At 38.5% G+C, this 17,202-nt stretch overlaps 1 protein-coding gene across 4 annotated transcripts in view; it reads left to right on the top strand.

The window, feature by feature from the left end:
* Positions 1-17,202, top strand: part of mzt2b (mitotic spindle organizing protein 2B) — a 41,749-nt gene that overhangs the window by 7,575 nt on the left and 16,972 nt on the right. For 2 of the 4 annotated variants that reach the window (XM_063034298.1, XM_063034297.1), the window contains exons 3-4: positions 3,559-3,707; positions 9,351-9,533. In XM_063034298.1, the coding sequence (XP_062890368.1) occupies positions 3,559-3,707; positions 9,351-9,533 (332 nt within the window). The remainder of the gene's footprint in view (positions 1-3,558; positions 3,708-9,350; positions 9,534-17,202) is intronic. The other 2 variants (XM_063034299.1, XM_063034300.1) reach the window with 2 other exon arrangements.

The raw sequence follows: 17,202 nt of genomic DNA, 5'->3' as shown, positions 1-17,202 counted from the left end.
GGGACATTACTAGAAGTTTGAGAAATTGATGTTCATGCCATCATGTTGGAGGCTACCCAAACAGAATATAAGGTGTTCTTCCTCCAACCTAAGTGTGGTCTTATCCCGACAGTGGAGGAGGCCGTGGATGGACATATCAAAATGGGAAGGGGAAGTGGAATTAAAATGGGTGGCCACTGGGCGATCCCACTTGTTCTGGTGGGTGGAGCGTAGATGCTTGGTGAAACAGTCTTCCAATCTACGTCCCTTCTCACCGATATACAAGAGGCCCCACCGGGGTTACTGAACACAATATATGACCCCAACAGACTCACAGGTGAAGTGTTGTCTCACAAGGAAGGACAGTTTGCGGCTCTGAATGGTAGTGAGGGGGGAGGTGTAGGGGCATGTGTAGCACTTGTTCTGCTTGCAAGTATAAGTGCCAGGAGAGGAATCAGTGGGGAGGGATGAATGGATAAGGGAGTCACGTAGAGAGCGATCCCTGCAGAAAGTTGGGGGGAGGGAAAGGTATATTAGGTGGTGGGATCCAGTTGGAGGTGTTGGACGTTTCAGAGAATTATGTGCTGGACACGGAGGCTGGTGGGGTGGTAGGTAAGGCCAAGAGGAACCCTATCCCTGGTAGTGTGGCGGGAGGATGGGGTAAGAGCAGACTTGCGTGAAATTTAGAGATGCGGTTGACGGCAGTGTTGATGGTGGAGAAAGGGAAGCTCCTTTCTTTGAAAAAGGAGGATATCTCCTTCGTTCTAGAATGAAAAACCTCAACCTGAGAACAGATGCAGCAGAGACAGAGGAATTGAGCGGAAAGGATGGCGTTTTTGCAACTGGCAGGATGGGACGAAATATAGTCCAGGTAGCTGTGAGAGTCTGTTGGTTTATAATAGATATAGGTGGATAAGCTGTCTCTGGAGATAGAGACGGTGAGATCGAGAAAGGGAAGGGAAGTGTTGGAAATGGACCAGGTGAACCTGAGGGTAGGTGCAAAGTGGGTGAAATCAACAAGTTCTGAAAAAGAAGATTTTGTTCAAGCATGAAACTTCCAAGTAAGGTGTTTACTACTTCTGTTTAGTATTCTGTAGCTGAGCTTAATGGCATATTTGTCTCCAAATCAGAAATTTGTGGTTCAAGTTCCCCTTTTAGAGATCTGAGTAAGTAACTTAGGTTGACGCTTCAGTGAGCATTGCTAAATAGTGTTGTAACTGTAATCTTAGTCACCCCCCAAAGATACACTGAAACTGGTGATATAAAGGTCTTTATTCATCATGACAAGCAGGCATTTTCATGTAGACTGTCTTGGTAGAGTTGCTCAAACTCAACGTACAAACAATTTTTATACCCTTAAGATCAAAGGTAACAGCAGATGATTCAATGCAATTTCAATAGTTATAATGACATTGTTTACTCCAATATTTTGGGTTTGACAATGCTTTCTTTGAGTTACATACCTACAGTTAGAGACACTTCTGAAAGTTCAAACAACTTTACTGGGATGAAGTAATTTATACAGATGGTCTAAAAGCTTCTGGGAACATAGTTCCAGACACCCAAAATTAAGGTTTTGAGTACTGTACACCATATCCCAACTGTTGTTAAATTAGCTATGCACTGACCTCAATTGATGTGCTAAGTGACAGTATCAGTCTGGTCTGCAAACTTTCTTGAACATCATAACCATGGTGCAAATAACAGCCAGTGTTGTGTGGTTTGATGAGGGTCAATTAGCATCCTCTATTATCTTAGAATATATAATATGATGGAGGAACTCACCAGGTCATGTGGCATCTAATAAACAAATAATTGACGTTTCAGGCGGAGATCCTGATGAAGGGTGTTGGTCTGAAATGTCAGCTATTTATTCCACTCCATAGATGCTGACTGACTCCTGAGCTCCTCCATCATTTTGTGTGTGTTATTCTGTACCATCAGCATCTGCAGAATCAATTGTGCTTACCCATTGTCTTACATTTGGCTGATGCAGACCAGAACATCTCATCGTCATTTCACATTGAAAATAATACCTCTTGAGCAGCCATCCCTTTCTGTGGGCCAGCAGCTATGCTCTGTGGTCAGTGCTGCTTGTTTGCAATGCTGTCCTTTTACCTACAAACTGTTTACTGCTTGTGATTTACATTTAGAACTGAAGACTGATCCTTGCTTGAACTAATATCTGCTATATCCATTCAGCCCCACACACTGTACAGCTAGGTCTGGGCAGATGTGTATCTTAATTTTTTTTTGCATTGGTTCAATAAATGGCTAATAATCCTGTTTAACTTAATCCTATCCATCTCTTTTCTGGTACTTTCAATTTAAATAATTTTCCTGGAGTCTTGGCCAATATTTGTTACTTAATCAACATTACTAATGCATATTGGATGTTCGTGTATCTTATTTCCATTTATGGAATCTATATATATGCTATTTTTTGCTGTGTTTCCTATGTTACAGCAGTTTTAATTTTGTTATATAGACTGTTCTGGCTTTCGCCAACATTTTGAGGTGAAATGAGTTGCTTTCAATGTGTGAGAGGTCACATTTTCTTTATTCATTGAACACTTTCTCATCATTACAGTGATGGGAGCAGCCGTTAATTTTTCCAATGCATCCCACCCACCCCATTTCTTTTTGAATGCTATGTATTTTTATTTCTAATGGAGGTTAACATGTCTTCTGTCACAGATGCTATTTCACTCATGTATTTCTATTTGATCATTTATCTTTTGCTTTCAGTAAATAAATACTGTCCCTAAGCTAAATTACTGAGAAATCAATATGAGCAGAATTCCTATTTGCCTGCTATAGAATTCATTGTCTCTCTTAAGAGGCCTGATCATTGAGGGTGTTTAAGGAGGAGATTGACAGGTACCTAACTATTCAGGGTATCAAGGGATATGGGGAAAAAGCCGGAAATTGGAACTAGATGGGTGAATAGTTTAGCTCATGGGGGAGCTGCAGAGCAGACTCGATGGGCCGAATGGCCTACTTCTGCTCCTTTGTCATGTGATCTTGTGAAGAACAAAAGCTGTAAATCTGAGTTTATTGTGAATCATGTCATTCTGCAAATAGCTCTTCAGTGTTGAGTCTATGCTGTTTAAATTGCATTATCTTGTTGTTTCCTCATGTTTGTAGTCATTCTAGTTTTTTCTTTGAAGTTACAGTAATCTCCATCATTCATGTGGAGTTTGTTTCAGAATGATACTTTTTTTCCAAAAGAAAACATTGATTTTAATTTGCATGGCTTTATAATATGCCTTTCCACAAATGACTCCCACAGCTGGTCTTCACAAACTTAGTTCCACAAACCAATTTTTAATCTTTGAAATATTTGCCATTAATTTTTATATTAGTAGAGTGGATTTCATAATTGCTGTTATTTAGGTATGTTGTTCTGTATATTCCAATGACCTTTCCAGCATTTTATACCAAATAATCATGTTTATCTTTGTGATATTCCTTCAGATGAAACATTACGTAAGTAGAGAATTGGTGTATCTGTGCCTATTTATTGATTGTTGAAATGGTCTGGTTCCTCTAATGTCTGTTCTGCATTTTGACCATCAGAATAATTGTGGATCTGTTGAAGATGAATGTAGCTCCATTGGCAGTTTTCCAGATGCTGAAAGCTGTGTGTGCAGGACACAAAATTGCAGAGGTATCCTCAGCTGAAACACCATCCACAACAACGCAGAGCAGTTTGGCAGACTCCAGAGGTAAGTAATGAACAATTGACTGGTGGAAATGTTGCCCAAAGTAATTAGTATTGGACAAGCAATATATACTTTGCAGATTTTCAAATTCAATTATTCACCTATAGATTACATACTCCACAGTGATGTTGTTGAAATGTTGTAACGATTTACAGAATCTGAAAGACCAACAGATTGAGACTAGTTTTATTGATGAAATGTTGAATTTATAACATGGTAAAATGCATTTAATCCACACGGTATCTGAAGAATGGGTCCAATTAATTTAAAAATCAGTTTTGATTAGCTCAGTTCTTTCCTCTCGTCCCAATTTATTTAGATCTAACTCAAAAGGGAAAGAGATACATTTGCACCATTCGTGCTGTCAGCTTTATTCTAAATCTGAAAAGTACAACATATGTCTGTGATCACTGGCATAGTCAGTTCACTATGTAGGGTGTGCAGTTTGTGGAGAGATATTCTCTGAAAGAAGTGAAGTTGGAGCCGAAGTTTTCTCAAAACTAATCAGTTGCAGATTCCACTAATCAAAATTAAACCAGTAGAAGTAGCTCACAAGTACATTACCAAGCTCTCAGCCAGACAATGATGTGTGAAATAAAATATAGTTAAAGTAAAATAAATTTCAACATGGTAAAATTATTTTTAATGAACAACCACAGCTCACAACATTTCTACCTTTTATCATAACTATCCTAGTACTGACTCTGTTCCCCTCCTTACAAGATGTTAATTCATCTTGGAGAAAAGTTCACAGGTGTTGGGCACTTTATCTTCATTTATGCATCCCAGAGAATGAGTGCTGGAAGCCAAGACTGATTTTTCCTTTAATAGATGTTTGGTACTTTCCCTTAAGGGAGAATTAGTGGATGATTTTGCTTTCCTCCCTTACCTCCCTTACAGTTCACCTGACACCAGCCCCCTAGGCCTGAGTCAACGTAGTAGTAGTCCCTTACCCTCTCACTTCTGCCCTGCTTAAGACGGCGGAACAAATTTTTGCAGTTAGTGGGTCGTTATCTAAACCAGCTGACTCAACACAGATAGAGCATTGAAACAGGAACTTTTCAGAGAGGGACAGAATTTAACAGCAGGTGTCAGATGTAGCCTATTCAGCATTTTAAAGCTTGCTCTGCTTTTAATGTGATCATGGCCAATCAATATCCTGTTCCTGATTTCTTCTCAATCCCTTGATTTCTTTAGCTAATGGTTGTTTATCTAACTCCTTAGAAACATAGAAAATCTACAGCACAGTACAGGCCCTTCAGCCCACAAAACTGTGCCAAATATGTCCTTACTTAGAACTACCTAGGCTTACCCATAGCCCTCTATTTTTCTAAGCTCCATGTATCTATCCAGGAGTCTCTTAAAAGACCCTATCGTTTCCGCCTCCACCACTGCCGCCGGCAGCCTATTCTACACACTCACCACTCTCTACATAAAAAAACTTGCCACTGACATCTCGTTATCTACTTTCAAGCACCTTAAAACTATGCCCTCTCATGCTAGCCATTTCAGCCCTGGGAAAAAGCCTCTGACTACCCACATGATCAATGCCTGTCATCATCTTCTACACCTCTATCAGATCAACTCTCATCCTCGTGGCGCTCCAAGGAGAAAAGGCCAAGTTCACTCAACCTATTTTCATAAGGCATGCTCCCCAATCCAGGCAACATCCTTGTAAATCTCCTCAGCACCTTTTCTATGGTTTCTACTTCCTTCCCGTAGTGAGGTGACCAAAATTGAGCACAGTACTCCAAGTGGGGTCTGACCAGGGACCTATACAGCTGCAACATTACCTCTTGGCTCTTAAACTCAATCCCATGGTTGATGAAGGCCAATGCACAATATGCCTTCTTGACCACAGAGTCAACCTGCATAGCAGCTTTGAGTGTCCTATGATCTTGGACCCCAAGATCCCTGTGATACTCCACACTGCCAAGAGTCTTACTATTAATGCTGTATTCTGCCATCATATTTGACCTACCAAAATGAACCACCTCACACTTAATTGGGTTGAACTCCATCTGCCACTTCTCAGCCCAGTCTTGCATCCTATTAATGTCCCGCTATAACCTCTGACAGCCCTCCACACTATCCATAACACCTCCAACCTTTGTGTCATCAGCAAATTTACTAACCCATCCCTCCACTTCCTCATCTAGGTCATTTATAAAAATCACAAACAGTAGGGGTCCCGGAACAGATCCCTGAGGCACACCACTGGTCACCAACCTCTATGCAGAATATGACCCGTCTACAACCACTCTTTACCTTCTGTGGGCAAGCCAGTTCTGGATCCACAAAGCAATGTCCCCTTGGATCCCATGCCTCCTTACTTTCTCAATAAGCCATGCATGGGGTAGCTTATCAAGTGCCTTGCTGAAATCCATATATACTACATCTACGGCTCTACCTTCATCAATGTGTTTAGTCACATTGTATATAGTTAATAATTTTGCCTCAAACTAGCTTTTGTAATGGAGAATTTTAGAGATTCACCTCTTCTTTGGCTGAAGAATTTTCCCTTCATCTTAGTCCTAAGTGGCTTACCCTGTACGCTTAGGCTATATCCCTTGGTTTTGAATATCTCCATCATAGAAATATCTTTCCTATCTCTGCAGTCTTACTGGAATTTTAGAAGCTAAACCAAAGTAAAATTTCTTTACAGCAGTTAACTTTGTGCTACTATTGATTTATACTTTTGCTATTAGAGAAAGTTAGCCCCAGGTGGTTAGAATGCAAATAGAGTCACTCTTCAGAATTGCTGATGTTTTTATTATTTGATATATCACGATTTATAATGCAGTTTTTAAAAATGATTTCTGCTCAAAATTCAGAATAAAACTATTTATTAATGCATAAAGCCTGTTTTTTTCCCCTGGGTTACAGCTTCAATTTACTTGGCATGATTGTACAGAAGTCTAATATATTAGGGATCTAATAGCACACAACTGTCTGTATTTGTTCATATAGCACTATTGTTGAAAACAGTCGGGTTTTAGCAGGGAAGAAGAATAATCCTCTTGCTCGGACATAGCTTGAAAATACAGTTGTCAGATTGCATAATAAATTGCACAATGCTGGTTTCATCTGGGTAGATATCTGGTGATTTCCCAGAGGGAGTAAAAACTGATCTTGTTGTCTGAGGGAGGCATTTACACAGGTCATGGCCCAAGTTTGCTCTGCACCCAACTATCGGCTGGAATATGGTATATCACTTAGAGAGATATAAGGCTAGGAAGAATTTTAAGTCTAAAGTTACATTTCCTTCCACCTCTCCCCATATACTCTTAAAAATATATTTCAGTTTATTTAAGTTGTCCAAATCGCATGGTGTGTAAACATCACCTGCAGCTTTAAGTAACCATTGCTAAAAATAGTTAAACTCAGCAAATTAGTACGACTTAAAATTAAAATAATGTCTAAAATAAAACTTCAATATCCAAACATTTCCAATGACAAATACCTGATGAAATAAAACTGTGTTCAAAATAATGTCCGATGTTGGGTATCACACGATATTCACAAACATCTTTTAATACCCTGCAATCACAAAAGATAACAATGGAACATGTGCATTATCCAGGCTATACAATTGTGGCCACCGCCAAAAAGAGACATCCAGCGAAGCATTCTTTCCCTCAAGTGCAGATCTTGTCTTGAATTGAGATTAGTTGGAAAAAGTTTTATTTTCTGATTAAATTTCTGATCTTGATTAGTTCTATCAAAGGAACACTCTTTCTTTAAAACATCTATTTATTTAATGTCTTCTTGAAAGACACACTTGTTACTTTGTCATGATGGTTGGGCAGGATTCCTCCATTAACAGCTAGACATTTGCTTTTCATTATGTTATTTGATAGTCTCCAAGAAGAGACTGTATTTTAAAATATATTGTTCTTGAATACTCATTGTAAAAGGTTTCCGGAAACATTGGTTACTCCTGCTGTAAAGTATTTCCATATAATAGCCAAATAGATACTGATTAGGGATCAGATGCTGATGTTTAGTGGTCAGCTAGCCCACCAAAACACATTATTAAACTTGCATGAGTATGGTTTGAATTTGATGCCAGTGGCCAATGTCTTTTGTATCTGCAGCTGCAGAAATTTAGTCTCTTTTTTTCCCCTTGTATATTCTTTTTTGTCCAACCAGTTTTTAAGCTGCTATTAAAACACCACAGGATTTTAGGTCAGATTTCTGCTATGGAGGTTGAGGGGAAAGTAATTGAAGGCTTTTTTCTCACAGTTTTATCATTATGAACCAAAATACCCTGAAAATTTCACTGATTGCGTAGTGCTATTTTCAATCAACATCTTCTGCTGTTGTGAATGTTTTGGTGTTGAAGAGCGTATGGATTTGAATTATATCAGAGAGAGTAATGTATCTTTATTTTAATAAGTTTTCTTAATATATAGTTGGTCTTCCTAGAATCATTACCTCAAGGCAGAAAAATGCAAAGCTTTAATTTACATAACAACTAAACATTTTTAGAAATGGAACTGAATAATGGTGTCATTAGTTAAATTTCAAATGGATTGTTTTCTGAGCTAGGTTGTGAAATGAGGCATTGTTTATGGCCAGGTGAAACCTAGCACATGGTGTCCATTCTCCTATTTTCTGTGCAAATTCTGCATTTGTTTGTATTGTCTCTCTTCCCTGCCCATCCCAGAAGCTCCCCTCCTCATTCTCTTGCTTTTCTGAACAGCTTCAGGTAAGATGTACACCTCTATTGTTGGACTAGTGTTGTTTCAATGGTATGTTCAATAATAACTACGGACGTTTGGCTGTGTTTTACAGAAAAACAGATACTATTGCAAATTGCAGGTTTTTTGTAAAATTGGCACTATGGAGGTGGTATGAGAATTTAGTAGGGGTAGAGATACCACAATCAAGTTTGAAGTATTTTATCGCATATTAATTTTGGATGTATTTGGCCCTATTGTGTAATAAGCTTGACACACAGACTCACTAAGTATATTTTACCAGGTCCTCTGAGAAATCTCATTGTAACAAAATGAGAATTCGGTAGTGCAAATAAAAACCTTGCATAATTTAATCGTAATATGTGAAGTGTAAAGAATAAGTCTTTCTGTTAGGTTTTCATTTAAGAAATAAAAATATCCTTCTCCATACTTACTTGGTACTGAGTTTTAGTTCCAAAGCACTCCCACTTGCTCTTCACTTTCACTCATTCTCATTCACTCTCTCAGTCTCTCTCATTCTCATTCACTCTTGCTCTCACTCATTCTCTCATTTGCACTCGCATTGGGTCTTGCGTGCTCTCTTGCTCATTCATGCATTTTCATGTTCTCTCACTCACCCTTTAGGGAAATTACTTTAATGGGTAGTAGTCCTTATTTTTATATAAGCTATTACAGAATGCAATCCATTCCCCTGAAGATGATGCATGTAAATAAATTCCAAACAAAATATAAAATTGAGGAAATTTTAAACTACTTCATTACTCTTTCTAAGTAGTTTTCATGTTGGTTGTCAGTGGTGACTTTTAAGCCCAAAGACCAGTTTGAGCTAAATTCTTCATGAAAGGTCAACCTGAATTTGTATCTTTACATTGAACTAAGTTTCTGTACCTCTCTCCATCTTGTCTTTTTTAATGTATTCTCATATCTTTCCTCTTTGAACTAGAACATTCGTTTATCTCCGCAAAGAGCAGTAAAATCCCAGCACTCTCCTTTTCTTCCGCCCTTCGATCTCCAAGACTGGGCACTAAGATTGTGGTCTACAGCCCTGCTGATGCTTGCTCACCTCTCTCTCAAGGTCCCCCTGGTTCCTTCCAGTTTTCTTGCTGCCTGTTCTCGCCCTTCTCAGGTTGCGTTTATTAGTTTATCTGCTGGGTTCCTGTACAGTCAACGATTGCACCAGGAGCGAGATTACCTTCTGAAAGCTTTTACACTGTATGGCTTTTAAAGCTTTGTGCCTGCACCTCGTATTAGATTAATTTAACAACTGGATATGTATCTTCCTTTGACCAAGTTATTTCCTTTTGATTGCACTCATGATTAGATGGAAGCTATATTTAGAAAATGTCATTTACTTGTACTAGACCTTTGCCAAAAAGCAGGCTGTATCTGGAGATGGTTACATAGGTTTGGGTAACTTCAAGTAAGAGGCTGGTGGACTATCCTGCAGAATTTGATTGGAAGGCTCCGCCATGTGAAATTCCTTTGCCGGAGTGGCAGATAGCCTAGAGGCCTTATAGGTCGGGCTATTTCAAAAGGTCAAAGCCCAGAGGAAAGATGTTTGAGAATAAGAGAGATGTGGCAATTGATGGTATCCATGTGACAGAGTTGGTGGGAGGTGGGTGATGAGTGTCAGAAAGCATTTCATTTTGGGATATGTCCCTGTATCTGGGATTGTTCAACTGCAAGTCTGAACAGTGGAGGTGGAGTGATAACTACTGATAAAGACCATGATCTGTAGTACAACAAAAACTAATCATACACCTGACAATTCAACATACCACAAGCGCTCTCTTTGACCCTAATAAAGGGACAGAGGAGTGTAACACAGTGAGAGGGGAGACTAACAAGACAAAAAAGGATATTTGCTGATCTACAATGTTGAAGGCTGCTGCATCACCTTTTTCATTCTAAGTTCTCCAACTCAAGAATTGACAACAAACTCTACCACACCAACAACCCCAGTCAGTCTGGATTGGCCAAAACATCTGCTTCATAATCTCCATCAACACAGGAGCACCACAGGCATGTGTGTTCAGCCCCTTGCTCTACTCGCCTTACACCTATGATTGTGTGGCTAAGTACAGCTCCATCACCATATACAAGTTTGCTGATGACACCACTGTTATGGGCTGCATCAAAGGTGGCGATGAATCAGCATACAGGAGGGAGATTGAAAATTTGGCTGAGTGGTGCTAAAACAACGACCTCTCACTCAATGTTAATAAGACAAAGGAACTAATTGTAGACTTCAGGAGAGGGAAACCAGAGGTCCATGAATGAGTAATCATCGGAAGAACAGATGTGGAGAGGGTCAGTACCTTTAAATTCCTGCATGTCACTATCTCAGAAGACCTGTCCTGGATCCATCATATAAATATAATTGCGAAGAATGCATGACAGGGCTTGTACTTTCTCAGGAGTCTGTGGAGGTTCGGCAAGTCATCAAAAACCTTGGCAAATTTCAATAGATGTGTGGTGGAAAGTGTGCTGACTGGCTGCATTACAACCTGGTATGGGTACACCAATGCCTTTGAGCAGAAAATCCTACTAAAGCTGGTGGATTCAGCCCAGTACATCGCAGGTAAAACCCTCCCAACCATTGAGCACATCTACATGAAACGTTGCTGTAGAAAAGCAGCATCCACTATCAAAGATCCTGACCACCCAGGCCATGCTCTTTTCTCACTGCTGCCATTAGGTAGAAGGCACAGGTGCCTCAGTAATCACCCTCAACCATCAGGATCTTGAACAAAAGGGGATAGCTACACTCATTTAAGGACTGTTTTATCTTGTTGCTTTATGCTTGTTATTTATTTATATCTGCATTTACATTGTTGTTCATTAATTTATGTCTGCAGGAAAAAGAATCTTAGGGTCGTATGTGGTGACATGTATGTACTCTGATAATAAACAGTGTTAACTCTTACTTTGAGAAAGAGAGATTGAAACAAAACAATTAAAATTAAAAAGAATTAATTGAGGTGTATGAACAGGAGTCAAGGTGTACTTTGCAGGAAGGACCTATTTTCCATAGCAGAGTAATCATTGACTGAGGAAGAAATTGAAGTTGGTCACTAAAATGATTAGAGGGAAATTGAGGGTAATTTTTTCGTCCAAAAAATAGTGGAGTCTGGACATTAATGCATGAAATAATAATTGGTGTAGAGGCACTCATTATAACTGAAAGCTATCCTGATGAGCACTTGGAGAGGTATATCCTGCAAGGAAATTAAATAATAGCTGGTGAATGATATTAACCTAAGTTCCTTTTTTAAGCTTGCAGGATGTAATGGACTGAATTGCCTATTTAATATGCTGTAAATATTGAGGATTTTATGTGTATTAAGTCAGGGATGAGTTTACATCTGCTTTGATTCTAAAGCATCTGGTTGTAATCTGCTCATTTAGTATGGGCAGGGATCAGGATTACTTAAAAAGTTCGAAGCAAATTTATTATCTAAGTACATATATGTCACCACATACAAACCTGAGATTCATTTACTTGCAGGCATACACAGTAAACCCAAAAAGCCCAATAGAATCAGTGAAAGACTGCACCCAACAGAACGGACAAATAATCAATGTGCAAAAGACAACAAATTGTGCAATTACAAAAGAAAAGAAAATAATAATAGTAATAAATAAATAAGCAATGAATATCAAGAACATGAGATGAAGAGTTCTTGAAAGTGAGTTATGGAGGTTATGGAAAAATTCAATAATGAGGTGAATGAAGTTGATTGAAGTTATCCTCTATGGTTCAAGAGCCCGACGTAAGAGGGGTAATAACTGTTCCTCAACCTGTTGGTGTTGGTCCTGAGGCTCCTGTATCTTCCTGATGAAAGCAGCAAGAAGAGAGAATGGCCTGGATGGTGGGGGCCCCTGATGATGGATGCTACTTTTCTGCAACAACGCTCCATGTAGGTTTGCTCAATGGTGAAAAGGGCTTTACCCGTGATGGACTGAGCTACATCCAGTACTTTTTTTTTAGAATTTTCACAACTTTGCAAACTTCTAACAAAGTGGGGGCACTGCCCAGCGTTTCTTTGAAATGATGATCAAGGAATTTAAAGTTGCTGACCCTCTCCACCTCTGATCCCCTGATGAAAACCGGCTCATGAAAATTTGGTTTTCTCCTTTTGAAGTCAATAATCCAGTTCCTTGGTCTTGGTGACATTGAGGGAGAGGTTGTTGTTGTGGTACCACTCAGCCAGATTTTCAGTCTCCCTCCTCTGTGCTGATTCATCACCACCTTTGACTCGGCCAACGACAGTGGTGTGGTTGGCAAACTTAAATATGGCATTGGAGCTGTGCTGAGCCTCTCAGTCATAAGTACGTTATAAAGTGAGTAGTTCAGGGGGCGAAGCACACAGACTTGTGGTGCACCAATGCTGATGGAGATTGTGGAGGTGATGTTAATGCCAATTGGAACTGACTGTAGCTTTAAGTGAAGAGATCAAGGATCCAATTGCACGAGGAAGTACTGAGGCCGTGGTCATTAAGCTTATTGTTTAGTTGTGAGAGGAGGATAGTATTGAATGCTGAGCCATAATTAACAAATCCTGATGTATACTTCTTCATTGTCCAAATGTTCCAGGGTTGAGCGAAGAGCCAATGAAATGACATCTACTGTGGATCTGTTGTGCCATTTGGCATATTGAAGCAGATCCAGGTTGTTTCTGTCAGAAATTGATACGTTTTATTGCCAACCTTTCATAGCACTTTGTCACAGTGCTACTGGATGATAGTCATTGAGGCAGGTCACCATGTTGTTCTTGGACACCAGTATAAATGAAGTCTACTTAAAGCAGGTGGGGTACCTCACTGCCAAAGTGAGAGGTTATAGATACTGGTGAACACTCAAGCCATTTGATCAGCACAAGTCTTTAGTAATCAGCCAGGGTTTTGACAATATTGTGGGTAAATATTGTATTATGCAAAGAGTTGTAAATGGTATTAATAATGGATCTAAAGTAAAGTTCCTGAATATTTTGTAAGTCTATTCCTAGATCATTTAGATTTTTATTGCTTTAAAGAACTAGCAGATGCCTCAATTTGTCCACATTTCAAAATTGTAGGTTGCTAATTGTAATAAGGCTGAGATTACAAACAATACAGATTACTTAGAGGTAAAATATATTACCTCAAGGTGATTGAATTGAGGGAATTGGGTTGCAGTTTTTTAGCTCAATTTATTTGACTTCTTACATAGTAAATAATATGAGAAATTCAGTTTGTGTAGTATAAAGTGAATGGAGTGATTAATTTGCTTTAACAGTTACAAACCTGGATTAGCTACTTTGGGAAATGTTATTCAGGTAGGATTTTGGATCCAAAGATTAATATTTAAGTGCAGTATATTTTAAATTGTGAACTCCAAAGAGATTCACTCTTCAATTCTGTGTACAGGCAACTCCTGTGTTATGGATGTTTGGGTAACTGGAATTTGCCCTTAGAAAATTAAGAAAATGTTGATAAATGGAATAAATTTCATTCTGATGAGAATGAAGTGGAGATAAAATGTAAATAAATAAGTACAATTTTTTCAGCTCACATTTCTTAACACATGCATGGATGGCTCTTTCATTATGCAAAATAGACCATTTTCAATTAACGCAGCACCCTCTCCCTGTCATGCAGATGTTGCCTGTACTGTATTTTTTGAGACGGCAGGATGTGCTGTGATCTATCCCCAGCATGCAAAACATAAGGCGTTAATATTAGACCATAACAATACAGGCATCGTCATAACACCTTGCTGTTCCACACACCTTTCTGTCAGAAAATGATAGTTTTGTTGTGTATCAATTTTTTGCTGATATATGTGATCTTATGCCAAAAAAAAGCACAAGATCACATATTTTTGAATTTCTGCACTCCTTTTCAATGAATCCAATAATTATTGGAACTGGTCCAATAATTCTTCTCAATTCTGTAGAATATATTGAAGATTACAGCATTCAATGAAGGAATTTGAATGTTTGACTACAGAAATCAAAGTCTTCAAGATTTTGCTTTCTTATTAAGAACTTTTGAGTTCTTAATGTTCTACGATAAAGCACATTGTAATTCACTCAATACTAATATTCAGGATAGAATCAACACTGACCTGGTATTATTCATGTTGTGTTTTATCCCATGATGCTTTATTTTATTTGCTCAATATTTTCTTTTTGTCTAATTAATGCCAAATGTTTTTTTATAAATCTGATTGCTCTACAATAACATTTCTATTAATATTTGCTGTTATAACCAAAATGTAATATATATCTCTTAGATTCAAGATCTGGATGTAACAAGACTTAAAATTTAGTCTTCAATGGTACAGTCCAATATGTATAATAATTTAGTGCTTTGATTTTTGACATATTCTACTTACTCAAGCAGATGCAACCGTGGTTCTTGTCACAGAACCCTGGAAATTAGCTTTTATTCGTAAAGGGGTACATGGATAAAGATAAGGATAATGCAGAAATATATCCAGGTATCTTGATGGTCTTGGTACTAAATACAGTATGTATAGTTGATCACAGGTCTGATATTAAAGCACAAAGAAGGGCATGTAAAACAGTGAAATAACTTGGAGGGAATTGCAGTAAAAGTTTACTGTACCTCAGTTATGCCCATTCCTATTTGCCAAGGCACAAGTATTCAAATACCGGAGGAATAAGAGAAAAGGACTACAAGATTAATGTCAGTAAAACAACTGAAGGGTGGCATTTGGGCATTTGAGAAGCAGCCTAGTGGAGGTATACACTATAAGAGGAATATTGAATGTTACTTTATCGAGCCACAGATTCAAACTAACAATCTTGTGACTTTTTTAAATGTGAAAAGAAGTTCTGTCAGTGTCTTTCAGGTATAAACAATTGGGTAATAAGTAATAGCTGAGTAATGTTGAACTGAACAATTTTTTTAACAAACCATGTTTATTTCAAATTTTAAAAGGCTTCAAGTTGATATGTTCCAATAATAATTAAAACAAAGATGAAGCAATGATGACACTTCTGGTTCCTGGTGCGATCTGACTGTCTCTTTCAGAGAGCGTTGTTGGTTGGGAAATAGTTGATCTTAAGGGTTGGAATTTTCTTGGAATCTAGATGTATGAAAAGATTTAGTGCTGCACAAATACCCATTTTACAAGAACTAACTCACTAATCCTAATGTTCTTAAGCCTCTATTTTAATGGTAATACAACAATGCAGTAATTCAATATTACCAATTAATCTCATTGGAAATATGAAATGGATTGTTGTATTAATGTGAATATTGAGGTATTGTTATCTCCTTTAAAGCATTGAGATAAACTATGAATGTAAAAAAAAGATCTACGTGATATTGGCCCATTAGGATTTTGAGATTAAATCATTCCTTCATCTAATCATTCATGGAGAATTATTTGTTCTGATGCTTCACATAATTATTTACAAACCTGCTTATTTACTGCTTTGAATGCAATGCGAGTTAAGGGACTTAGCCTCAGATTCTCATTCATAAACAAAATGAAATTATTATTATGTAGATGAGCTTGTGAAAGAGGATTTATTTATGGTGAGTGGAATGATGAAATTGAAAAATCTGGACAGAAACTTAATAATTAAGAATAGTCATATTAATTTTTCCATCTGAGTCACTGTGAGTCATTAGAATAGCAAGAATCCTGAATCTTTTAAGATCTCTTCAAACCATTATTAAATTGGTTCTTCAGTATTGCACTTAAGGCTGTAAAGAAGCTTCAGTTTTTTCATTGCTTAATGAATGTCTCAATCAAAGCAGCCACTCACTGGATCTTTAATGTTTGGAGCTCCTAATTACTGTTGCCCTTTGATTCTGAGCCTTGCCAGATATGAATTTATAATCTGACAAGTGGTCACAATGACAGCTAAAGGTTCAGTTTAACCAAGTACATTGTGATATTAATTTGTTGTCTTAGATTTCCTTCAAGGTGGCTTGGGAGATTTGAGCTTTTAAGTTTTTTTTCAACAGACTAGTACTGACAATGTATTGCAGTGACACAGTTGGTAGAGCGCTGATGAAGGGTGCTACCTCTGCTTTCTTCATCTCACTGATTAGTTCTTCAGTGAAAGTCTCATTGGTAGCGTTCATCCTGAGATACTTCTGATGCAGGTATCCAGGATTCTGCCTGCATCAGATTTTCCTTTTGTGAGAACACTGCACAACCTTATTAGTTTGCACTCATTGAGTTGTGGAATGTAATCTCAACTTATTCCTTTCCTGCTAGTTTCCAATTTGCCTGAAAATTTTTCTGGATAAGCTTCTTCCAAACACCAAAGGTGATATGGAAATATTAAATAGTGCTGCTGGGCCCCGCAGTTCCCCTTCCCCCAGCACCACTCTCCAACCCTGAGTCTCCACCATCACCTCTTGGTCCTTGAAACCTCCAACTTTTTCCCACCCCACCTTTTCTGAACCCCTCCAACCCTCCCTTCTCCTCAGGTGCCACCAACTCCCATTCCCCCTCTGATCCCAGCCCTAATCCTTGCCATGTCTTCACCATTCCCTCCAACCTTCCCCTCTCTGGGGCAGAACATTCTGTTCTCAGCAAGGGCCTTACCTTTGTACTCCTTTGCCAGCAGCTCAGTGAGTTCTGCGCCCACCACAACACTAAGCTCTTTTTCTATCACCTCTTTCTTCAAGCTCACTTCTTTGGCAAGAATTCCACAGCCCGCACTGATGGCCCCTTCTCCCATCTACAACTCTCCTCCTCTTCTTGGACACCCCACCCTGGTTCTGTACCTGATGTGGATCTTTTCATCTCAAATTGTCAACAAGAC

This window comes from Mobula hypostoma, chromosome 27, assembly GCF_963921235.1.
Source record: "Mobula hypostoma chromosome 27, sMobHyp1.1, whole genome shotgun sequence".
Taxonomy (NCBI): Eukaryota; Metazoa; Chordata; class Chondrichthyes; order Myliobatiformes; family Myliobatidae; genus Mobula; species Mobula hypostoma.
This window is presented reverse-complemented; position numbering and strand designations above follow the sequence as displayed.